This window comes from Gopherus evgoodei, chromosome 8, assembly GCF_007399415.2.
Source record: "Gopherus evgoodei ecotype Sinaloan lineage chromosome 8, rGopEvg1_v1.p, whole genome shotgun sequence".
Taxonomy (NCBI): domain Eukaryota; kingdom Metazoa; phylum Chordata; order Testudines; family Testudinidae; genus Gopherus; species Gopherus evgoodei.
Window position 1 is genome coordinate 95,999,101 of NC_044329.1, and position 25,795 is coordinate 96,024,895.

The 25,795-nt window shown below is 43.8% G+C and overlaps 1 protein-coding gene across 12 annotated transcripts in view; it reads left to right on the forward strand.

Annotated features, from left to right (window-relative positions):
- Positions 1-25,795, forward strand: part of DOCK7 (dedicator of cytokinesis 7) — a 160,585-nt gene that overhangs the window by 124,011 nt on the left and 10,779 nt on the right. For 5 of the 12 annotated variants that reach the window (XM_030572523.1, XM_030572524.1, XM_030572530.1 and 2 more), the window contains 12 exons: positions 258-393; positions 1,688-1,784; positions 2,221-2,238; positions 5,521-5,617; positions 6,531-6,665; positions 7,619-7,771; positions 9,381-9,539; positions 9,855-9,955; positions 11,558-11,750; positions 14,285-14,428; positions 15,627-15,758; positions 17,355-17,369. In XM_030572523.1, the coding sequence (XP_030428383.1) occupies positions 258-393; positions 1,688-1,784; positions 2,221-2,238; positions 5,521-5,617; positions 6,531-6,665; positions 7,619-7,771; positions 9,381-9,539; positions 9,855-9,955; positions 11,558-11,750; positions 14,285-14,428; positions 15,627-15,758; positions 17,355-17,369 (1,380 nt within the window). The remainder of the gene's footprint in view (positions 1-257; positions 394-1,687; positions 1,785-2,220; positions 2,239-5,520; positions 5,618-6,530; positions 6,666-7,618; positions 7,772-9,380; positions 9,540-9,854; positions 9,956-11,557; positions 11,751-14,284; positions 14,429-15,626; positions 15,759-17,354; positions 17,370-25,795) is intronic. The other 7 variants (XM_030572526.1, XM_030572528.1, XM_030572535.1 and 4 more) reach the window with 3 other exon arrangements.

The window sequence follows — 25,795 nt, forward strand, 5'->3', positions numbered from 1 at the left end:
ACTTCCTGCAATGGCAGTGGAGATTTAGCAGCTTCCCAGGTGACCAGATGGTCCTGTGTCCTCCCCTCAGTCGTATCTGCCTTGTCCTCTCCCCGCTGCAGGCTTGTCAGATCCTGCAGAGGACATCATGGCCTGGACATCTCCTACAGCACGTCCTGACCCTGTGGGATAGGTTCTAGCCATTTAGCCTTCTTGCCCATCCCAAGTAAAAGGAGGCTTCCCTCAACATCTGTGCTTTTTTGGTTTGAAATCTACAGGGCAAGAAAGTATTTGAAAGAATGAACAGTCTGACATTTAAGAAGTCAAAGGACATGAGAGCAAAACTTGAAGAAGCTATTTTGGGAAGCATAGGAGCGAGGCAAGAAATGGTGCGAAGAAGCAGAGGGCAGCTAGGTAAGTAAGCTTGCCAGTTGCTGCTGACCTTCCTATATGAGAGTCCCTTGAAACTATCCCCAAAGAGCCCCCAGATCCAGTAGAGTGCTGCAGGACGATATGCATATCAGTTAAGAGCTCCATCTGAAGAGCTGCCCAGAGGAAGCGGTTTGCAGTGCGCAAGTTTCATTGGTCCTATAAACCCCAGGAACTATGCTGCATATTTGTGAGCACCATCTGTAGGCACTTTATCTGTTACCTAACTATTTACATGTGTAGACATGTCTCATTTATAGAGCACTCCTGCAACAGTGTCTGGGAACGCTAGGCTGACCTTGTAGGCAGAACCAACACCCTGTCACTGTATGTCAAGGGTCAGAGTGGAAACTCAATCCCTTAATGGATGGTGGTTTCTGCTAAAATGATAAGCAGTGAAATAGTTAACAGTTTTGGTAATTATATTGCCATCGTGTGTCAGAATTAACACCCCGTTGAGATTAATATTGCTATTTATTGAGTATGAGAAGAAGGCTGGTCCAGTGACTAGGTCACTAGGCCCAGGAGACCCAAGGTCGATTTCCAATTCCACCACAGACTTCTTGTGTGACATTGGCAAGACACTAGTCTGTATGTATTTCAGTTCCCAGTCCGTACAATGGGGATACTAGTATTTCTCTACTTCACAGCAGTGGTGTGAGGATAAATACATTAAAGATTGTGAAATGTCAGATAATATGGCAATGGAGGGCCATATAAGCACAGTAGAACCTCAAAGTTACGAACATCAGAGTTACAAACTGACCAGTCAACCACACCCCTAATTTGAAACTGGAAGTACACAATCAGGCAGCAGGAGAGACCCAAAAACAAACAAAAAAACCCAAATACAATACAGTAATGTGTTAAATGTAAACTACCAAAAAAAAGGGAAAGTTTCAAAAAAAAGATTTGACACGATAAGGAAACGGTTTCTGTTTTTGTTTCATTTAAATTAAGATGGTTAAAAGCAGCATTTTTTCTTCTGCGTAGTAAAGTTTCAAAGTTGTATTGTCAGTGTTCAGTTGTAAACTTTTGAAAGAACTACTACCATGTTTTGTTCAGAGTTATGTCCATTTCAGAGTTACAAACAGCCTCCATTCCCGAGGTGTTCGAAACTCTGCAGTTCTACTGTACAGACAGATGAATGTTACGGCTTTCCATGCTATAGAGTTTTCTCATGCTGACTGTCACATATTACTTGCAACCAAGTCTTTGGTTGCCACATGGAAAAAGTTAATATTGGTTTATTTTAAAAAAATTTGATGTTACCCAACAGAAAGAAGTCCATCTGGGAGTGCGTTTGGAAGTCAGGAGAATCTAAGATGGAGAAAGGATATGACTCACTGGCGTCAAAACACAGAAAAGCTTGACAAGTAACTCTTATCTTATCCTTCTACATCAACAACGGCATGGTCACGTTACAAACTCAAGCCCTGACTCTGCTCCCATTGAAGCCAAAGGCAACAGTCCAGTTGTCCTCAGTGTGAGCAGGATCAGACCGTAAGCGGACAGGCTGATTATATGGGAATAGTTTTAATGCTGACAGACACAGCATCACTTTCCATTTCTTTCTCAGCATTTCAGAATGAGACTTAAGACTAGTAAACTCCAGTATCTTCTTAGATTCCTGCAGTGAGTTGTAATGTAAAGAAAAAATCCATTAGCTATATTTACAGATAGCATATATGTCTCATGTCATCTTTGCCTTATTCCATGAGAGTCCCTTATTCTGGAGTTGTCCAAGCATGCTTTCCTTTCCTGTCCTAATCCATCCCTTCGATTGTTTTTCCACATGTGCTGTGTTTTTAGAAGCCACAGACCACTCAGGTACTGTAGCATCGGTGTGTGGCTTTTTTGTGTAATTTTCGTTTTGTACATCTGCATATTCAACCATTGCAGCTCTGTTTGTGATGCTTGGCAAAGGTTTTTTGTGTGTGTGTGTAACTGGTTGAAATAATCCCTTTTGCTTGTCACAACCATTACTTTTTAAGTTTGCTTTGTTTTTTGCTAGAAGGCACAGGAATGGTGTGTGAGTTTTGCTGCGCACGTTTCCCATTATCTAGAATTACAACCCCACAGGCTTCCATTCTCCTTTAGTGGTACTCTGAAGGCCCAGCAAAAGGACTGGCCCGAATCATGAACATCAAACAGCTCAAGTGAAGCTCTGAGGGAACTGGGAAATGGCAGAGCCCAAATAGAAGGAAGGCCAAGCCACCCACAGTGCATCTACTCCTTCCTCCCACATGGCTGGACCCTGTTTCCCTCCTTTGTTTGTGGTCCCATGGATTTGTGCTGTGGATGGATTCCTGTGCTTTGATCTTGGCACAACCATATTCTCCACCTCATCCCCTCCATGTTGCAGTGCATCCACCCTATCAACAATGCACGCTGGGGTACATAGTTCTCCTTCCATGACATCTCCAGAGCACTTGCCACCAGCACAACAGAAATGCAGTATTTTTGCTGTTTGGCTCTAGCATATCTGTGTAACAAGCTTTGAATAGAATCCCAGGAGATTCACTGTTGCATTTTGCAGACATGTGTCAACCCAAGAGTTTTAGAAATTAGAGTTATTATGAAGTAAGTATTTGTGTGTGTTTGTGTACATGTGCGCATGCATACATACACAGAGACAGGCAACACTACACAATGAATTAATGTTACATATGTGCGGTGTATCTTATACCTCTTCATCCACTTAGAAGACAGTGTTTGAACACATGCCAAAATGAGCTACATGGACGCAAGTAGCCATGCTAACTCTCTCCAGAAACCAAAGAACTCTCCCCACGTCTCAGGAAAAACTTGAGTAAATAGCCTTTGTAACATATTCTGAAAGCCATCAAACTTAGATCTAGGAGATAGTCAAGGACCCTTCACTAAGAACACCCAGCCACCAGCCCTCAGATATAGGAATTTTTGGCTCAGCAGTCAAGACTACAAGGAGATAGGCAGACTCCTGCATGCAGAGGGCTTTAGGTCACAACCAGCATCTTGAACTGCATGCTGAAATGGATGGGAAACCAGCACAGTCTGTGGAGCAAAGGTGTGAAGTGGTCCAGGTGTGAAACTGCCCTGTATAAGCAAGCAGCCTTACTCTGCAATGGTTGAGGATTCCAAGCTCTCTCTGAAGTGGAATACACATTGGTGGTCCATTGGCGTGGATGACTGTGGTGAGGTCTGTGTCCAAAAGGAAGGGCTGTAACCATCTAGCAAAAGGGAACTTAAATTCTAGGTGATGGGTCCCTTAAAAGTACTTTGCATGAAGATGGAAAAAAGCTCCCTTGACTGCTGCTGCAATCTGGCTATCCAGAAGCAGCCAGGCATCCAACAACAAAAGACAGACATAGCTCCTGAAAATGAAAGGGCTAATGCCACCTCTACCATCCCTGCCAATTGCTTTTACTCAACTCAGGACTGTAACCTCTTGTTTTGTCAGCCAGGTAACTTTTATCCAAACCTCCGGTCATGTCCACATATTGGCAAAGCTGAACTATACTGTCAGATCCAATGAAATAGAGACATGGGAGCAAATTCCTCCCTCATGTGATTCCATAGCAGCGAATATAAAAAAACACCAGATACGAATTTGGCTTATAGAGCTGTATGTCATCATCTTGCTGATGGTACTGTACCCCAAACAATCTCTCTTATCCCTGCTAGTGGCCTCACATACCTCTTGAACAGCTGGAGTCTCTAATGGAACTACTGTGGTAGACAAAAGATAATTTAATTTTCTCTCTTAAAAGAAAAATCTGCTAAAACAACTCCATAAACCCACACTCCAAGTCATCCTTGCGCATTCTATTCTGAGCCAAATCTGGCCTCCCTTCTGCACAGCTCCCACTGGTTACAATGAGAGTTGTGAGCACATACTCCATCAATGGGTAGAATTTGGCACTTTGAGTTTTACATTAGAATAATCACTTTATAACAAATGAATGTAGAGTATTATTCAGTACAAAGAATTTTGTCCAGCCAAGTGAAGTGATCCCACTGAGCCCTTCTTTTTGCAGTTGATATCCTTTAAACAGTGGTACAGTCTATGCTTCAATGAGAGCTTTCATAGTCTAGAGATTTAGGACTAGAGTATGCTTCTATAGCACAGCCTCCGTGGTGGGCAGGGTGTGAGGCAGCCGTGCTGCAGCAGGAGCTCCAGGAGAAAATTTGGTTGAGTCAGCTAGAATTGCTCCCAGGGCCCTGGAGGAACCAGTGCTGTAGCGGGCACTCTGGCACCTTTGAAAGGATGGCATGCGGGTTTTGCCTGCATCCAGCCAGCTCATTTGTGTGTCCCTCCCATACTGTATCTTTTCCCCACACAAGGATGGAAGGGGAGCACCCTCTCCACCCACCCTCCTGCTCAGCCAAGCAAGGCAAGCCACAATCATACTTAAAATTGCTAATGGATATTTGCCAAATCCAGCTAATTTTATTGAAGTTTAAATAGTGCCACTGAAGACATGGGACCACCAGTGTGAGTAGGACTGGGACCACAGTCAGCTTTTCCAGGAAAGCAAGTGCATTGTATTTAATAGCACAATGATATGATTTTCTCTGGAAAGCTGATATTTAGAAACCTTTAATATAATGTAGAGGCAAAAGAATAAATACCAGATATATGTACTATGTACAATATACTGGACCCAACCTAGCTACTACGTAGTGGCAAAGTAGTGCAAAAGGCGCAAAAATATAGCTCATAGAGCACCATCTTGTGCTCATATCCTGTAACATAAAGTAAAAGGTGTTTTATTTCTTTTGTTTCATGCCTTACAATGCTATTAAACCACCTTTGAAGCAGGACTTTGATGCTTATGCTGATATTAGAGGTTACTGGTAGAGTAATGAAAGGAAAAGAAATTATCATGACCTAGCCTGAGGGTGATAAACCTAAATAGCATAGAATATTTTATACATTAATTAAAAAAACCCAATTCTCCCTCCCTCTGTACTCTTACATGTATTAATGCATTTAGATATTCTTGTGGTGTTGTCCATAACTAACTGTGTGCATTTATAGCAAGGTTTTTCCCACTGGTGAGCCTTGAAAATGTGCCGGCCTGATTTTTAAACTAACTATAACTTGAATGCTGTCTTTTCTTCTGTTAGATCAAGGGCAGAGATAGAACATGAAGCACTTATTGATGGAAATCTTGCAACTGAAGCAAATCTGATTATTTTGGATACATTAGAAATAGTTGTCCAGGTAAGGAAGAGGGGGATTTTGCAGATGTCCGAATAACATTTTGCTAGCAGGTTAAGTGGTTCAGATTCTTAAACTATGCCCTCCTGCTGTTCGTATTTAAACTTTGCTGCTGCAGCAGAAAGCGGGGCCCAGGAGGTGAGATCCTAGAGTAGATAAAAGATCACAGTGATTTTTTTCCCCAGTCATATAACAGTCTGTTTAGTAAATCACAAACATTCCTCCAGCCTTGTCGCCCTCATTAGAGTAGTGCCGGAAATATTTTCTTGCGTTTTAATGTGTAAATAATGCCTGGCAGATTATGTCCTAATTCCATGGTCCTGCCTTCCTCTGACAAATTTCTGCTAGTTCCTTCCCAAGTTTGCCATTCTGCCCCAGGGCTCTGCAGGAGGAATTGTGCTTCCCAGAGGCGCGTGGGGAAGGTACCTCCAGAATTATCTCATAAGGAGGTGCAGTGAGCTCCCCTCTGCAACTATGGCCCTGTTGTTCTTTGTCTCTTAGGTTGTTTAAGTGTTAGCGAGGAGCAATCCTGGTCCCATGGAAGTCCATGGCAAATCCTCTGTTGACTTCAGTGGAGCCACAGTTTCACACAGAGAATCCATTCGTGGCTGGCTCTTGTGTTGGGTGCATCTTCCACCTTCCAAACCCACACAAGAGCCAGCCAAAGTGTCTCTCTAAAACAGTATTTGTAATAGAGCTTAGGGCATACAGAACGCTTCAAGGGCCAGATCCTCAGAAGGTGTAAATTGGCTTCAGTAGGACTCCTGATTCCCACCTGTTGAGGATTTGGCTCAGAAACTTGTGAGGTTCACACATTTTTAATAGGTCAGTGCAGATTATTCAGGACAGTAGCACCACCTAATCGGCCGAAGGGTTAACTTTGTTCATGTGACTGTTGATTTAATTTTGACAACAGACTGTGTCTGTGACGGAATCCAAAGAGAGCATTCTCGGTGGGGTGCTGAAAGTTCTTCTCCACAGCATGGCCTGTAATCAGAGTGCACTTTATCTGCAACACTGCTTCGCCACACAGAGAGCTCTGGTTTCAAAGGTGAGTGTTCTGCAGGAGGCTGTCACATGTACTGGGGTTTTCTCTTCAGTATTTGGGTCATGTCACTGCAAGGCTGTTGTTCTGTACTTCCTAACGTTAGTGTTTACGCTGTGTGGTTTGATGAATTGTTCTTCATGTTGCTACCTGCAGTCATACACTTCAGGTCTGACTACTGTGGACAGAATGAATTTGTTTTGCTGGGCTGCTTGTTAAAATTATATCACATCTTTTCTACACACACTGAGCTGATCTTACTCATTGAGACCTACTTAGAGCTACTTACCCCCAGCATACCAGTGCCTAAGGAGCCCATGTTGCTCTAAAGCACACCAAGGACCCTCTATCCTAATGTAACGTCACCTTTCTTCTCCTTCTTCCCACTCCTCGTCATGTCATTTACACCCTCTTGACATGTAGACGTTAATATCTTAATGGAGTCCAACCTAGTGTACAGAATTTGACCCTCAGACCTTCGAGTTTGATCCATGAGTCTAATTAAGTTTGAGTAAGAAAGGCTAGGAGTCTAACCTGGCTTAACATAGAAACCGAGGGAACTGGAAGAAAATGTAATTTACACTGATATAAACTCCTTGTAATGTAACTTAGGGCTCATCTCCGTGAACAGTTAGTCCGCAGCAAGCCGGGGTGTAATCTGACCCCTCACTAGCCAGTTGTGGTCTATCTGTCCACGTGCATCTGACTGACACGTTAACAGTTCATTTGAGCGCTTTGATCTAGTCCTCTTTGTAACGGGACTAGCCCAGAGCACTCTAATGAACTGCTAACGCACACAGACAGACTGCAGCAGACTAGTGCACGGTAGAGTCACACCCCAGCTTGCCGCGGTTTAATTGTCCGCCTAGATGAATCCTTAGATTCACCTCTGAACTTGGTCCATTAGTTGATGCTGGCAGCCTCAGCAGAATTACTTCTCTCATGTGCTATCATTACAGTTCCCTGAGCTGCTGTTCGAAGAGGAGACCGAGCAGTGTGCTGATCTCTGCCTGAGGCTTCTGCGACATTGCAGCAGCAGCATTAGTACCATACGGTCCCACGCGAGTGCCTCTCTTTACCTCCTTATGAGGCAGAACTTCGAGATTGGAAATGTAAGTATATGGCTGCTGCTGTTATTTTATTAGAATCATTTGGAGTTCGCTTATATTCTGGTAGTACCTAGAAGCCCCACTGGCGTTCAGGGACCCACGATGTGGGGTGCTGTATTGGTGAGAGACAGTCTCTGCCCCAAAGAACTTACAATCAAAATAGGCAAGACATGCACAGAATAGGAGGGGGAAAGAAAGGCACCGAGCAGTGAAGTGACTTTGCCGTGTGTCACACGTCAGGTCAGCAGCAGAGCAGAGATTAGAACCCCAGCCTCCTGCATTCTAGTTTGGTGCCCTGACCCCCTAGACCAGGCTGTCTCCTCTGTAATTTTATAGAGACTTATTAAAAAAAGATGGACAAGGACCTCCGCTGAAATGTAGAATTTTGCTCAAACTGAACGACTTGTTGTTTACTACTCACTGTTTTTGTAGGGCCATGTCGGGCTGTTAGGCGCAGGCCCCTTGCAGGAGATGGTGTGGGGCCACATTAGGCCAGGAGCGCATAGAGATGCACAACACTCCTGGGAAATGCCACCACTGCTCTACCTCCTAGGAGAGCGCCACAGGCATTCTCCTCTGCGGCCCTGCCGGCTCCTTACACCTTTGTACCCTTAAGGGGGCAGCATCCCTGAGGCCACTGCAGGAACTGCCCTCTGCCCGCCTTGTGCATCCCTGTAAGAGAGCCACAACCTGTCCCCTCGGCTATCCCATCACAAGGCTTCAGTGTGTCCTCTGTGAAAGGTCTGCATGAATCTAGACTAATTAGGTGCTGTTGGTTCTGTATTCTGTAAGAACCTAATTGGATCTCAACCTGATTCTCCCCATATGCACTTTACATTACAAATAGAGCTCCCAGTGTTCACTTTACTATTAAATGTTTTAACAGCGCCACTGCAGCAATCTCACAAAGTATACCCCAAACACCTTGTGTTTCATTACAGAGTTCCTGTAGCTAAGATTAGAGCTTCTTTCATCTTGTGATAAAATCTTTGCTGTTCGTGAACAGCAGAGACTGAAGTATGCACAGGCTTCTGGGCTCAGATGCTCTTAAATTGAGAGCAAAAGAGGGAAGGGAACTGAGCTCCCTTAGTTGCTATCATAGGGCTCTGTCCACTGAAATTATAATGCCTCTGTACCCTCTTGCTGAGGATTTGGCCTGTGGGCTGAAACAACACAGAATGGGGTACCTGAAATAGAAGGTCATGCATACATGGGGTAATCTCTTCCTTTAAAAGGACTGGGTCGCACAGGGGCCAACAGGTCATTTCATACACCATGCTCAAGAGAGGAGCAAGAAGAAGCAGGGAAATCTAACAGCTGTTCTCAGGAGAACACTCGTCTGGAGTGAAGTACCCCTGCCATATGCCAGCCAAAGACACACACCAAACAAAGTGGCAGAGACACCAAAAAAATGCATTGTTCAGAGGCAGGGAAGGATCTGAGGCTGCTCAGTTGGCCAGCCCTGTTAAGAAAGGGAAGGTGTTACTAGATGTTTGGTTTTTATCCCGCATCCATGGCTGGTGGGAGGATGCAAACAGCACTGCGCCAGTGTTGCAATGGACAGTTAAGATTCCTGTGGAGTGATTGCATTGTAGCAACTTTTCTGTTGCAGAACTTTGCCAGAGTGAAAATGCAGGTGACCATGTCCCTCTCGTCCCTGGTGGGAACGTCCCAGAATTTCAATGAGGAATTTTTGAGACGTTCTCTGAAGACTATTTTGACGTACGCTGAAGAAGATCTGGAACTCCGGGAGACGACATTCCCAGATCAGGTTAGAGAAATACCACCAGGCCAAGAGTTACGTTTAGCTGGAAGGAGTGGCTGGATTTTCATGAAGCCTTTGGTCGTGGCTCATTCTGGGTTTTTAAAACAGGCTGATTTAGATTAAGCCACGTATAGCAGAGCTGTCGGATGCATTTCCTGGAGAGGGATCCATGAGCTGCTCTGTAAAACTCAAGCCCTTGATTAGCTCCCACTAATAACAAGGAGCAAATGTACAAAGATTCAGGATAGGCTGTGGCCCTAATGTGTTTAGTGTATAGTGAGTTCCTGATGGCAATTCATTTCATCGGCTTCTGTATTACAGGTTCAGGATCTTGTGTTCAACCTCCATATGATCCTGTCTGATACAGTTAAAATGAAGGAACACCAGGAAGATCCAGAAATGCTGATAGACTTGATGTACAGGTAGAGTTTACATGCCTATTGCAGAAGATGTACAGTGGATGCAATCAGCTGTGGTATTTGAATGCTGTATTTCCCATCTTTAGAACTTGAAATTTCCTGTCATAGTGATTTTTTTAAAAGTAGCAATCACCTCTTTTACATTTAAACTGCTTTCCTTGTGTTACCATGATCCTCATGGTGCTGAGCATGTCAATACCACTTAATGCAAAGGTCAAATGGTGCTCACCTCTCCTCCAGTTTGAGATATTTCAGTGGCACGACTTTTCCTGCAAATACAGGAGGCCATTGACACTCACCCACAGGCCTCAGAGTTTGACCAAACCTCTTCCTCCCATGCTCAAGATTAGTGCTTCCAAAATAGCATCAAAACATCGAATTCTTATAAAAGCTATTAGCAGTGCAGCCTTCCTCAGCAGTGAAATATCTGAAGAACGTCTCGCGGGTGGGGCACACTGGGAGAGAGATCGGTCCCAGAAGGGAAAACGTCGGGTAACATTTTTCATTCCAGATTCTGTCCCATGTACTAGTGCAAGGCATCTGGGATACAGGACCAGTCTAGCTGCACAGAAGTAAAAGACAACTAGTCTTTTCAGAGGGACCAGGCGCAGGCCATGACAAACAGTAGGCAAAAGGAAAGGAGTGATAAGCAGGATAGAAAGAGACAGCTAAAATCGTGCTATTAGTCTATTTTGAAACTATCAGGCCAGGTCCTGGGGCCTGGTGAACGAGTCTGATCAGCCTGCAGTGAGACATGGCCCAAATGTCTTAGATTTTGGGAGTGTGATTGCTGTTAAGAGAGCTGGATAAGGGCACCTTTTCCCCTGATGCACTGTAGCAGGTTGGTGCACGGAAGGCACATCTTGGATCAGGTGACAAGTGGTGAACTTGGGGGTCTGATCCCAATTCCTACCCCACAAACCACCACAGAAATTAACACTGTTCAGCCCAGTGGGCAGTGTCTCCTCAGGAAGGGCCCCAGACTGAATCAGCCTGGGTATTTCAGGTTATGCTCCAACTGCATTGTCAGAGGAGGGGCGGAAGCTCACACAGTGTCTGCCCACACTATGCCCGGTCCAGCCCAAAGCCAGTAGGGCTTAATCCTGCAAGAGGCTGTGTGTTGTGGCCTTGATCTAGCAAAACACGGAAGCTCATGCTTAACTTTGAAGCCAGTGGGACTACTCTGTACTTAAACACTTTGCTGGATCAGAGCTAGAGTGCTCAGCACCTCCCAGGATCAAGCACTTTGCTATTATGTCCCAAGAAGATTACATTCACTGTCAAAATGTTTTTAAAACGAGTTCTTCTATTTAAACACCACCCTGTTTCTTCCTATGCTGCTGCTATAGCATATATTTACACTGGTGTTTGTACAGCACCTAGCACAATGGGGGCCCCAGCTTGGTTAGCCTCTAGATGCTACTGCAATACAAAAATTAAATGATAACGACACCAAGAGTTTCCTAGTTTGGAAGTCCAGGCAATTATTTTTATATGACTGTAGTTCAGAGATGTTTATCTCAAGCCTAGAACTATGGATGGGTACTTGTAAAATATACATATAAGTAAATAAACACTAATTGCAAGACATTTGTTTTCAACTAGAATTGCGAAGGGCTATCAAACTTCCCCAGATCTGCGACTGACCTGGTTACAGAACATGGCTGGAAAGCATTCTGAAAGGAGCAATCATGCTGAATCTGCCCAGTGTTTGGTCCACTCAGCAGCCCTCGTGGCTGAATATTTAAGCATGCTTGAGGATCGAAAATACCTTCCTGTAGGGTGTGTAACATTTCAGGTAGGAATGTGCTTCCGTTCCCCCAAAATTGTACATTTTGCTTTAATACCACCTAATACCGAGATATGAAGCAATAATAAAAGTCCTAATTACAAATCAAAGTTGGCCTTGTTAAGAAGCATTTTCAGGAAGCAGTCCTGAAAACAGCTTTATCTAATACGATTTTGCTGTTCCAGACAGGGTATAACTCTTCTGAAACAGCAGCAAAGAATCCTGTGGCACCTTATAGACTAACAGACATTTTGGAGCATGAGCTTTCGTGAGTGAATACCCACTTCATCAGATGCATGTAGTGGAAATTTCCAGGGGCAGGTATATATTTGCAGGCAAGCTAGAGATAATGAGGTTAGTTCAATCAGGGAGGATGAGGCCCTGTTCTAGCAGTTGAGGTGTGAAAACCAAGGGAGGAGAAACTGGTTTTGTAGTTGGCAAGCCATTCACAGTCTTTGTTTAATCCTGAGCTGATGGTGTCAAATTTACAGATGAACTGAAGCTCTGCAGTTTCTCTTTGAAGTCTGGTCCTGAAGTTTTTTTGCTGCAGGATGGCCACCTTAAGGTCTGCTATAGTGTGGCCAGGGAGGTTGAAGCGTTCTCCTACAGGTTTTTCTATATTGCCATTTCTAATATCTGATTTGTGTCCGTTTATCCTTTTCCGTAGCGACTGTCCAGTTTGACCGATGTACATAGCAGAGGGGCATTACTGGCATATGATGGCATATATTACATTGGTGGACGTGCAGGTGAATGAACCGATGATGGTGTGGCTGATCTGGTTAGGTCCTGTGATGGTGTCACTGGTGTAGATATGTGGGCAGAGTTGGCATCGAGGTTTGTTGCATGGATTGGTTTCTGAGTTAAGAGTTCCTCTGGTGTGGTGTGTAGTTACTGGTGAGAATATGTTTCAGGTTGGCAGGTTGCCTTTGGGCGAGGACTGGCCTGCCACCCAAGGCCTGTGAAAGTGTGGGATCATTGTCCAGGATGGGTTGTAGATCCCTGATGATGCGTTGGAGAGTTTTAGCTGGGGACTGTATGTGATGGCCAGTGGAGTCCTGTTGGTTTCTTTCTTGGGTTTGTCTTGCAGCAGGAGGCTTCTGGGTACACGTCTGGCTCTGTTGATCTGTTTCCTTACTTCCTCGTGCGAGTATTATAGTTTTGAGAATGCTTGGTGGAGATTTTGTAGGTGTTGGTCTCTGTCTGAGGGGTTAGAGCAGATGCAGTTGTACCTCAGTGCCTGGCTGTAGACAATGGATCGTGTGATGTGCCCGGGATGGAAGCTGGAGGCATGAAGGTAGGCATAGCGGTCGGTAGGTTTTTGGTATAAGGTGGTGGTAATGTGACCATCACTTATTTGCACCGTGGTGTCTAGGAAGTGGACCTCCTGTGTAGATTGGTCCAGGCTGAGGCTGATGGTGGGGCGGAAGCTGTTGAAATCGTGGTGGAATTTTTCCAGAGTCTCCTTCCCATGAGTCCAGATGATGAAGATGTCAGCAATGTAGCGTAGGTAGAGAAGGGGCATGAGTGAACGAGAGCTGAGGAAGCGTTGTTCCAGGTCGGCCATAAAAATATTGGCATATTGTGGGGCCATGCGGATGCCCATAGCAGTGCCACTGATCTGGAGATATATATTGTCATCAAATTTGAAATAGTTGTGTGTGAGGATAAAGGCACAGAGCTCAGCAGCCAGTTGTGCTGTGGCATCATCAGGGATACTGTTCCTGACAGCTTGTATTCCAGCTGTGTGTGGGATGTTCGTGTAGAGAGCCTCTACATCCATGGTGGCTAGGATGGTGTTTTCAGGAAGGTCACCAATGCATTGTAGTTTCCTCAGGAAATCAGTGGTGTCACGGAGATAGCTGGGAGTGCTAGTGGCATAGGGTCTGAGTAGGGAGTCCACATATCCAGACAGTCCTTCAGTGAGAGTGCCAATGCCCGAGATGATGGGGCATCCAGGATTTCCGGGTTTGTGGATCTTGGGTAGTAGATAGAATAACCCTGGTCGAGGCTCTAAGGGTATGATGATTTGTTCCGGTGTTAGTGTAGGGAGTGTCCTGAGTAGATGTTGCAGTTTCTTAGTGTATTCCTCAGTGGGATCTGAGGGAAGTGGCCTGTAGAATTTGGTGTTGGAGAGTTGTCTGGCGGCCTCCTTTTGGTAGTCAGACCTGTTCATGATGACAACAGCACCTCCTTTATCAGCCTCTTTGATGAAACAGTTGTTGAAAACTGTTCTTGTGATTAGGTTGTGACTAAGAGCATCAGGCTTTAATCCAGGAGAGCATGAAAGGTCATGCTTAGTTTTGAGCATGTGAGTAGTCCCACTGGCTTAAAGTTAAGCATATGCATAAGTGCTCTGCTGGATCAGGGCCTGTGGCGAAATGAAAAATACTTTAAATTTGCCTCTTTCAAAGAGGATGTGGCCTGAGTAAAAACTGAATAAAGCTTTTTGACCCAGTGTCAGATTAATTGTTTCTTTTGTAGTATTAAATGTAGTTGCTCAATTAAAACTTTTCAACTCTATCTAAATTGTGTCTCCTTAGAACATATCTTCTAATGTTTTGGAAGAATCCGCAGTTTCTGATGATGTTGTCTCACCAGATGAAGAAGGTATCTGTTCCGGGAAGTATTTTACAGAAGCCGGTCTGGTGGGATTGCTGGAACAGGCTGCAGCGTCTTTCTCCATGGTAGAAGATTTTAATCTCTCTCTATATCTGCTTCAGCAACCCTCATAGTGCTGGGCAGTATTCAGGAAAATGTTCTGTAAATGAAACTGTACAGTTCTGCCATATCACTTGTTGGTTTTTTTTTGGCATTGGTAGCATTTTTTCTCCTGGGCAGGTTAGTTTGCCCCTGTAATCAACCATAGCCTATCACTGAGTGGGTTTTGTGGGTTTGTTTCCATTTCAGCATTTCAGGTAATTGAGTTTTAATTAGTTGGGAAGCTCTAATTCAAGTTCTAATTCACCGTTAGTGAAAGACGAATATTATCTCTACATTCATAGTTAAAGACCATGTAGTTCCTTCCACCCCTTTGAGTAGAGGGGACTGGTGCACACAGCTGCTGAGTGGTATCTTTGTAGCCTCCCTGTCCTCATACCACAGATGCCCCTCCACGGATTGCTAGGCAGGGTTTGTAATCTGTGACTAGGGAGAGCGCAGGCTGGTGCTAGGAGTGGGCAGAGGTTGGGATGGTAATGGAATGGTAGCAATGTACCCATCAGAGACAGGCTTTTAAGGACAAGGTAATTATTTACCACAACATGACTTGGAATTCCCTGTGGCGGGGCAACAGACATCAGAGCCTGGCAGCACATTTCCTGCAATGGACTGGCAAAGCCATGAGGGAGTAGGGAGGCATAGTGCCTCTGCAGATGCTTCTAAATCCATCTGTGATGGGTGGAACCCTAGTCAGATCACCTTGGGTGAGAGGGCAAATGGTGCTACTTGGCAGACACGCTTCAGGGAGACACTTCATAAGTCCCATCTCCTGGAGTTTGAGAATGCAATATACAAATTACATAGACCCAAGTCACACTAAACCTAATGGACCATACTGTGCGCTCAGACATAGATACTATTCCCATTGACTTATTTAATATTTGGTTCAGCCTCTCCCCTCTTCACTAATAAATACGTTTATTAAAAATAAATAGAAATGTGTTACTATATGTGCTTTTGGGTCTATGACTTACTGAGGATTTGATATCTCTTCTAAAAAATTCCTGATTAAATTACAATAAATGTAGGTATATAAGCAACCACTTCAATTTTGTAATCATAGTTACTGAAGTACTGTGAGCATGCATTCTATACCAGGTGTATTTCTTTTCTTTTCCTGTTAAATTGATAGAAAGATCCATCTGATACATATTATTTTTGTAGGCTGGCATGTATGAAGCAGTTAACGAGGTTTACAAAGTCCTTATTCCTATTCATGAAGCTAACAGAGATGCCAAGAAACTGTCCACAATTCATGGTAAACTCCAAGAAGCATTCAGCAAAATTGTTCATCAGGTAATGATTTTAATCTCCAGCTGCAGTATGAACTGTGAAGATATTTGAAATGTTTTAGTGTTGTTTTCCACCAAAGCTAACTATCAAGGAGATAGCCATTTCAATCAGATTATACGAATAACATCAAAATGATGGTCGACAGTAAATGCAAGGATCGCTGATGAGCATTGACTCTTGGGACCTTTATAATCATACAAGGATGTCAAGTCTGCACATACAAACTTTTCATGTAAATAACAAAAATGATGAGTTAAGAAATCTGACAGTTGCATTGTGCTTACTAGTTATAAATGTATAATTTCAGGTGTTATTTTAAAATATGGTTGCATACTAGGAAAAAAAGGTTTGTTACATTTAGCTTGCTAAATAACATTAAGAAATGCTTGGGTTTTATTTAGCTCTTCATAGGCTGCCTGAGCTATTTTGAACTTCACCAAAATCCTTTTTTTGTTAAACAAAAATGTAAAATTAAATCAAAATATCCTTGTTTCCTTGCCTCTGAAATTAGATTTCATTCTGAAAACACCTGTTATTTTAAAAAAATCCTTAAAATTGTATCCACCAGTATAACTAAAAATCAGACAATATTGTCCATGTCACTGAAAAAGCAAACACTTAGGAATGAGGTAGCTGGGCTGTGTTATTAGCAAAGCAGTAGTCTCAGCTAAATACATTGTGCAATCTCCTGCTCTTTTCCGTGCAATACTAGCTACCTCATAGCTGATCCTGCTTCGACTGAAGGCAGTGATGTAAGAGCAGGCAATAGGCTGCTAATCACTGAACTGACTTCTGACTGGGCTTATTGTAAAAACTGTGGCCCCCGTGTAAACACATGCTTAACTTTAAGCTAAAGGTTAATCACGTGCTTAAAAGTTGTCCTGAATTGGGAAGATTTCCTGAACTGAGGCTTATGCTCAGTCAGGATTTGAAGGCACCACATAGGAGACACTCAGCATCTTGCAGGGTCAGAGCAGCTATGTGGGACCCATCCTGTGAGTTGCTGAGCACTTCTTGGAAGATGCTAAAAGGCCTCAACTCCCACTGAGCTCAGTGGACCTCAGTTCAATGGGAGATGGAGGTGCTTGTTACCTTACAGGATTGGCCATAGCACTTGTCCTTTTCTGTGCCTGAGCATTAGAACTCAGCAGCCAGTTCTAAAACAAATACCAGTACAATGGTTTAGTATGCATCCCTCACATAGCCTGGGTATGCGTGACCGTTGGTTTACTTACACTTCTATAAAAGTATAAGCTGGGCCCAGCTCTTCAGTGGATGGATATCTGCATAGCTCCACTGGCTATCCTGATTTACACTGCTGAGGATCTGGCCCTGCTCTCTCCACATAAATGGCTGTGCCAGAATTCCTGAAATTAACCAGACATGATAAACAGAATAATAAAGGACAAAAAAGTGGTTGATCTCTCTCTAATCAATCATGTAATGTTTTTCTCAGCCAAAGGAAACCAGATGCCTGGTAACTTATAATCAATGAGACCATTTCAGATTAATAATACCTTACGTTAGTGGTCATGTTTTGGCCTTTGAAACATCTCTCTTTGTTTCTGTGACATGCCCTTTTTACTTTTTATTATACAGAGTACTGGCTGGGAGGTAGGTAATATTTTAGTTAGTAAAGAACACTAATTGATCAGATGACTCATGCCAACGCTTTGCCCACATGTGCTAGCTGTGGGTATTTCTGTTGCTGTCTGCTGTTTAAACTGAATTCATTAACCAAAGAAATATCAATAAAACGATTGTAGTAGTTGTAGGAAACTCTAAGAAGCTGTAGGTAGTGCATGGATGCCAATGTGTTCCACTAATGAGGTTCTTTGGTGAATGAGCCACTATCATCACTAGTTTGTTTTTATATTTTGTTTATAATTCTTCTCATCAGCATTGACACAGAATATCATCTCCTCATACCATATTTTCACCCCACCCACAGGGGTCGATTTAAGTTCTTATGCTCAGAGGTGTCAAAAGCGAAACCTGTAATGGCTAAGCAGACATTCATTCATACTAGAGCCACTTAATCTTGGTAATTGACAAACGCTGAATGCTTTTTTTTAATGCAGATTTTTGGGTGGGAATAAAATAGCTCAATTCTTTTAACGCCAGAGATTTTGTTCTGCTGCTTTAGTTTTAGCAGAGGCCCTATGCTTGCATTTCTACAATATCTACCACGAGAGACGCTCGTTTGGATTAAAAATAAACGATGTCCACTAGATCTCTCACACAGACCAGTTCACTGTGATTTTGATGAATCAGTTCATAGGTCAGTTGCTTATGTTTGCAATTTTGCTCTTATACATCAACTTTGGTGGTCTAAAAAGATTTTTTTAACATTTTGTAAATACACTCCTAGATTATTTTCCTCAGTTTCCAAAAGAGCTTTTCAAGCACTGATATTTGCTTCTGCTTTACTTTAAATCAAGCAACTCAATCTGGTCCACTCTTACTATCAAGATTGTTCAGTACTTTAAGACCCCAATTCAGGAAAGCACGTAAGCACATACATTTGTGAGTTGGAGCCTACAGAAGATGTCCTACATATTCTCTATTACACTTAAGAGTTTTGGCCAGAGATGTATAAACTTTGTGTCTAATTCTGGCTTGTCAAGAATTAAAATTCAATAGTTTACTTGTAATTTCTGATGTAAAAGAACTTGCCTTGTAAATCGCTTGCTTTTAACTGTGACAATTCCTAGCAGATGAGGTGACCAAGCAATCCAATGTTTGTATCATAGAATGTAAGTTATGTGTGCTCAATAGCCAATAAGTAATGAAAGCCTGTGAGCATCTATTTTGATCAATCTTCATGATGCTAAATCGACCCCTGAAGTATCCCCTTGTCATTGGTTATGATTTTAACATCATTCAGTCTTGTTTTATTGCATGGTAAAACACACCCATGGTTTATGTTCTCGTCTACTTTGTGCACTTTCATTGCCACCTTTTGCTGAGCGTTTTGCTTCGTAGCCTTCACATTTGTTGCATGTTTTTCTTTTTCCTTATTTTTTAAAATATTTCAATTGATGCGCACCTCTTTTTTTTTTTAATTTATTTATTTGCTGCCAATTGCTGCTTATTTGTTTTTTGGAATTTCCCTAATTAAAATACTTTCTGTTTTCTCCTCTATCGCCCTGGTTGCTGACCCTACTCCCCACTTTTACTATTGTCTGTTGTGGTAAGTTCCTACTTTGTGGATTTTTTATTTTTTTTTACTCTGTGGAGATCTCAATAATTTCATTTTACCAAAGAGCAATGCCAACTAAAAGATCCAGAGAAAGCAGTGTTGCCAACTCAAGTGTTCGTGAGTCAGATCTCAAAACATTCATGAGATGTTGCTTAAAAATCATTAGTTTTTTAATAATTTTATTTACCTTCTGGTTTTTGAGCTGTTAGGATTCACCTTTCATGCTTTTCACTGCAACCAGGTGGGTTTAAAAACAAAGCCAGTGGAGATTCTTACCGAACCACAAGACTCCAAGATCTGGTGCTTTGGTGGTTTTAAGAAAACCACCAAACATTGAAAGACTTTAAGAGTTGGCAAGACTGTCTAAAGACTTTATACGTTGGATTAAAATCAGCAAGAAAATTTAAAACACCATAACAGAGAGATTTGGGTTATCAGCTCCCCCTCTAACATGTATGAAGGAGTTATTTTTGCTCATACCTATTTTGGGCCAGTTCTGCCTGCATTTATACCCAAGCTACCCTGTTGTCAATAGATGGCCCCCTGCTGTGTCTAATTTCTCAACCCTTTAATAAGGTCAATCTAGTTGGCAAAGCTTTTGGTGTGTGTGCAAGAAATAACTTTAAACCTTTATTCCCAGCAATTTTGAAAGGTATTTACCATGCATAATAACAATCATGAACCCTTCATAAATCATGGTGGCTGTTATCTGCTCTGCCAGTTCTGTAATGGCTACTCAGTGTTCACCTTCATTCTCGTCTCCTCCCAAAGACCTATTATTTTTCTTGAAATAATAGGTGAGAAAATGCTTTGTTAATAATTTCTCCCTCATAACTGCATTTTTAGCTCTCTTCAGAAACAGTATAATATTTTTAAATGACTTATTTTGTTTTCAGTTCTATATTTACAGGGCCTTTGGAATTGATTTAATTTCTGTGGGAAAAGCCTGGCAAAATTAGAGTCACTACATGCTCATAACACAAGACCCTTAAATTATGTTATGTTATCATCTAGCCCAGTGGTTCTCAAACTTTATCAACCTGAGGACCCCCATTTTGATTTCAAATTTTTCACGGACCCCCTGTTGCTCCACTTAGCCCCAGGCCCCTCCCCACCCCACCTATTCCTGTCACCACTCCACCCCATCCCTCCTCTTCCCAACTTCTGTTGGCCCCTTCCCCCAAGGGCACCCCATTCCACCTCCTTGCCAGCACCTCCTGCATGCTGCTGAACAGCTGTTCCCCAGCGTGCAGTAGGCACTGAGAGAGAAGGGGAGGAGTTGAGGGAGGAGGGGAGAGGAGTTGATCAGTGGGGCACCGTGGACTCCCTAGAGTAGAGGGTCCGCGGACCCCAGTTTGAGAAATGCTAATCTAGCCCACTGCCAACAGACTAACCGTGGGATTCAGTTATTTGTTTCACTTTTGCTACCGAGGTACATTTGAGTAGCCCTAGACTAGGGATCAGCAACCTTTGGCACGCGGCTTGCCAGGGTAAGCCCCCTGGTGGGCCAGGCCAGTTTGTTTACTTGCCGCGACCGCAGGTTCAGCCAATCGCTCGCCGCTCCAGGCCAATGGGGGCAGTGGGAAGCGGCACAAATTGTGCTGTCCGCTGCTTCCCGCCACCCCCATTGGCCTGGAGAGGCGAACCGCAGCCAGCGGGAGTCGCAATCGGTCAAACCTGCGGACATGGCAGGTAAACAAACCGGCCCACCAAGGCAAGCTGCATGCCAAAGGTTGCCGATCTCTGCCCTAGACTGATGTTGTCCTTCAGTCTTGCCCAGTCAACAAACACCTTTGGAGAGCCACCTTTCTCACACTAGACAGTGGAGTTCAAAGAACTACTACCTCCCATTTGTGTCCAGTTTCCTACTTTGTCCTAGGTGGCTGACCTGGGTTTTTTAATACCATTAGGCAAAGGCTGCAATTATTTGAATTGATTAATCCCAAATTTGCATGTAACTGCCTCTAACTCCGCAATCAACCCTTGCCTGACTGGCTCACTTGGCTCCTAGTTATAGTAACTCGAGCAAACACCGGCTTAATACAAGGAAAAGCCCTTTGGTATTTCCCAGCCAGGCTGGAAACTGGGCTTTTCCCAATCCCAGGAGGCTCACTGTTACTAAAAATATGTGAAGGATAAAAATAGTACTTATGCATTTGCCCATACAGATGGCTGTGTGTGCACCCAGCTGTCTGGTTTGCACATGCAGATACTCACTTGTGGCTTCACCGGGGGTAATTAGTTGTTCATGAGTGCTCATAGTCAGCTGGCAGCCAAGCCAGCTCCCTGTCGCTGCACCCCCTACTGGATCTGAGCAGGGAAAGAGCATCCAAGTGGCAGCAGTGATGGTGGTAGGAAGTAGCAAGTGGCACTGAGGGGAAGGGGACTCAGTATTGGCCCCAGATCTCCCCCAAACCTGGCAACCAACCAGACCATCTCTGGCAGATTCCCACTTCTAACCCAGTCAGCTGCCCTCAACTTTCCATAGTGTCCCACCCTCAAAAGCTGCCCCACAAACATAGCTGTCCCCAGCTTCTACCTCAAGCTATCCCGCTACGCTTCCCCCTGGCCTTCCCACCCAGCTTCTCTTAACTACCCCAAAGCTTCTCCCAGCCACCTCCACTTAGATAGCACCCACCTATTCCCCAGACACTTGTCAGCACCCCAACAGTGCTTGGGGTAGAGGTGTTTTGACCTTAAGCCAAAATTTTATAACTTATACAAGGTGTTTGCAAATATGCACATTTAATAAGCTGATTTGCATATTTTCAAATAATTTGCATGTCATGTCATACACAGAACTGCACAAAGCTTGGCAGCTGTGCATTTCATTGATGAGAACAGGGACACAGGCATTAAGGCTGAAATTCAGTGGGATTTGGGCACCTAACTCTCTTATGCGCCTTTGAAAACCCAGATATATATTAAAATGTTTCCTTTGTTTGTCAGTGATCTTGTGCCCACTTAGCAAGGCTGACCTCCCAACAATAAATGGCTTTAAAGCAGATGCATCATATGGCAGCACACTGGAGATCACAAGTGGTTAAAGCTGAGGGAACAGCAGATGAAAGGAGGCTTTCAGGAGTTGTTTGATTGTTTTTTATCAGGAAAACATGCTTTCTTATGGTGCTAAAGGGGGATGAAGTTGGTGCTTTAGCATGTTGGGCAGCTCGGCTACAGGGTTCACGTACATGGAGCCAGAGTTTGTACCATAAGCACTCCTACCATGTTATTTAACCCTTAAAGAAATCCTGCCCCAGCTGTCCAGGGGCTAAATGTTATTGAAACCCCCGCCTTTTAAGACATTTTAGTGATGTAGCTTGTGCCTGAAGTGGACGCTTATGGAAAGGAGAAAAACAGTATGTCCACATAGGCATACCACCCCCACCAGAGGATCTTTCTAGCACAAACTACTGTCTGAAAATGATTGTTTTGCCTATGTAGGTGGGCTCAATTCAGAACCAGCACCAGGCATAAGCAGACTAAGCAATCGCTTAGGTCCCGAGCAGCTCAAGGGCCCCCCCTCTTAATTATTAGTATGTGTTGGGGGGTGGGAGGGTTATTCCTGTTTAGGCCCCACTAGTGGACTGGCACTGACACAGGCTCACTCCTTTCTGAAGCACACTACTGAACTGTGGGACTGTCTTTGCTGGAACACAATCCCCCAGTGCAGCAGAGTGATTTGTGTAAACCAAAGCCCCTGGAGCCCAGGAGTGAAAATCTCACTGACTTGTAACATCCCTGCTGTTCAGGTCCTGAGTCTTTAACACAGATGCCCCTTGGCTGGAATACACCATGTTGCAGGGCAGTTTTTTGATTTGGACTAATAGGGAGCTGCAACCCAGGACTCCAGAGGTGAAAGGCTAATGCGCTAACCAATGCTGCCAGCCATACCAACGCGGCAGGAATCGTACCTGCTGTTCATATCGTCTCACTTGGATCATTTTCAGGAGTCAGAGATTCAGCTTAAGTGACTTGATTTCTGGCTTAAAATGCTGTTCATTGTTACAAAAAGCCACTGTAAATGGACTTTATGATAGTGAGGGATGTTGGCATGTGGTGTGAGGCTGTACTAAGCCCCCATCCTGGCTTCAGATTGGGGAGATGGATTTTGCCTTTGCCATCACTGCCCTGTACATATGTATGTACCTGTACATATGCACACACACAATCTGATCACGCTGGTTGTATGTGGGTTTAGTAAATTTACCCAATAAAGCCTCAATATTTTGCAATGGTGAACAGCCAACATTTTCTTTTCCTACTTGTGAATATTTGCATAGCAACATAAATGTGCCTAGTGCTTAACAAAGTATCTATGACAATGTCCATGCCCCAAAAATTTACAATCTAAGGGCCCGATCCTGCAAGCACTTATTACTTGGCATAGTGCTTCATGCCATTGAAATCATTAGCCACCATTTCCCCCCCCCAAGATTAAGGCTTATTTGCTCCACTCCAACAACCTAAAGCAGGAAAAGCTGGCCATGTGAGAATTCTCTCTATTTTTAAGAATCCTTGGTTGGTGTCGGCATGGTCTAGGGAATAAGGGTAGGGCCAGGATACTCCTAGATCCCTCTGAACCCTTGCTGGTACCCAGGAGGCTGTTGGGACTTACACACAATAGAGCAGCCTGAAGGCTGCTCCAGCTTGTGCCAGGGATGGTACAGCCCCAAGATCAGGAGATCACAGAGATGGCTTAAAGCCATTTTTGTCTCCTTTCCTGTTGGGACAGCCTCTCAGAGAGAATAGCATGCAGGTGGTTGAGCCTTAGATTTTGAAAAATCCGTGGGTTTTGATTTTTTCCTGTTGTGAGATGGGTGCATAGAAATGCATCCTGGAAGGACTTTCACATTTTATTTTAAGCAACCATTGCTTTGGTAGTAGTATATATTTTTTTACATAATATATCACACTGGTGAAGCCAATATCCCTTTTTATCAGGCCCAAACCCTTTCATTCTGACACTGAACCCAGCTAGTTTTAGAAATGAATTTGTGGGGATCTGAGCTGAGTGGGGAGTGGAACTAAGGGCACTGTGCACCTCGTCGGAAGTGCTCAGCATCTCAGATGATCAGAACCACAGGGACCAATCCTGCACAGAACTGAGCATTTCTTGGAAGGTGGGAAGTGCCCGCCACTCCCACTGTGCTCAATTTCTTATACTGGATACCCAGTTACTTTCAGGAGGTGCTCATTAGAATTGCCATCAATGGAGACTTGTAGGAACTTTTTAAAATGTATTTGGAATATTGCTTTGTACCATTAAGGCTAAAGGATGCAGGGCTTGCCTCTCAACCTGCCTAGGCCCAAATAGAAGAGATACACGACCCAATCCTACCAGTGCAAATCCATAGCAAAAATCCCCCTTATTTCCATGAGAGCAGGACCAGGCCTGTAACATGAGATAAAGATCCAGAAAGGAAGGCAGCATGGTCTAGTGAATAGGGAAGAGCACTAGGAATTAGGAGACCTGAAGTGTGTTCCTCACTCGCTGTGGGTCTGATCCTGTGCTCATCAGACAATGGTAAAATTCCCACTGACATGTGGATAGTACAGGATCAGGCTCCATGTAACATTGGGAGAGACGCTGAATAGCTCTGTGTTTCAGTTCCCCAGCTGCATAATGGAAATAATAATTCTGTGTAAAGTGCTTTGAGATCCTGTGGTGAAAGGTGCTGTGTACATGCAAGCATTGCTATTCAAATGATGGAAAGAGAAAAACAGATAGCACAGTGAGCTGGAAATGAGGAGGCATTTTCTTTAGCTTAGATAATGTTGGGCATTGCCTGGGTTTCATGGGGCAGTCTGATAAGTTAGAGTAAAGGACACCAAGACTGAGTGGGATAGGAGGAGGTATGGGTCTGAAATAAAGGGTAGCTGAGAGATACGGAGGAAGTCCTGGTTGATAGTCCCCAAGTGTAGCATCCAGTACTTCGATTAAAATACCTTAATCCATTAGAGCACTGATCCAGCAGCGCATTTAAGCACGTGTGAAGCCAGGCCCGGTGTGATTCCTCAATGGCTTAAAGTTACACCCTGTCCTTTGCTGAAGTGTGGCCTCAGTGTTTTTCTCTAGTAACTTCCCTGTAACAAGGCCAGCAGGTGACCCATCAAAAACAAACCAGAGACTTTTTTTTCAGCCCTGGGCACCTCAAGCATCTGCTGTACCATCTTCCAGCTCTTCATTTCTACTTTGTTCTGGTAATCTAGGGGAGTATGGAAAACTCCTGTTCTTGTGGCCATGGGGAACATGGAAATAGACCAAGCTCCTGCTCTCTGGGAGCTCTCTGCTGTACACCAGATGCAGAAAGCTAGGTTTGCCCTGTCCAGGGGAAAGGCACCTCTGCTGCACAAGGAACCAATAAAACCACTTTGTGCTATGAGCGTAGGGACCTGAGAATTCCAGGTGCTGCAGCTCCTTGCACTGAAGGGCTCATCAGCCACAACTCCCAAGGGCGTTCGGTCGGGCTGGTGGGGGGTGATGCTTTGCGAATGGCATTTCCACCCCTTCTAATTTGCCTGCTTTTTGTTCTCTTCACCCACCAAGGCAGAGGGGATAATGTGGCTCTCAAACAATTATGTATTTTCATTACAAAGAAATATAGTCATTGAAATGAAGGAAGAGCACCCAAACTACAATTTTATTACAATATAGACTCATAGACTCTAGGACTGGAAGGGACCTCGAGAGGTCATCGAGTCCAGTCCCCATGCCACCATTTAAAAGCAATCAGGAGAACGCTCAGCAGATATCTGAATGCTTTCCTCTAATTGGTCAATTTTCATGGATCAGATTCTTTTTATCATATCAGTTTTGTTTCCTTCCTGCCGTCCA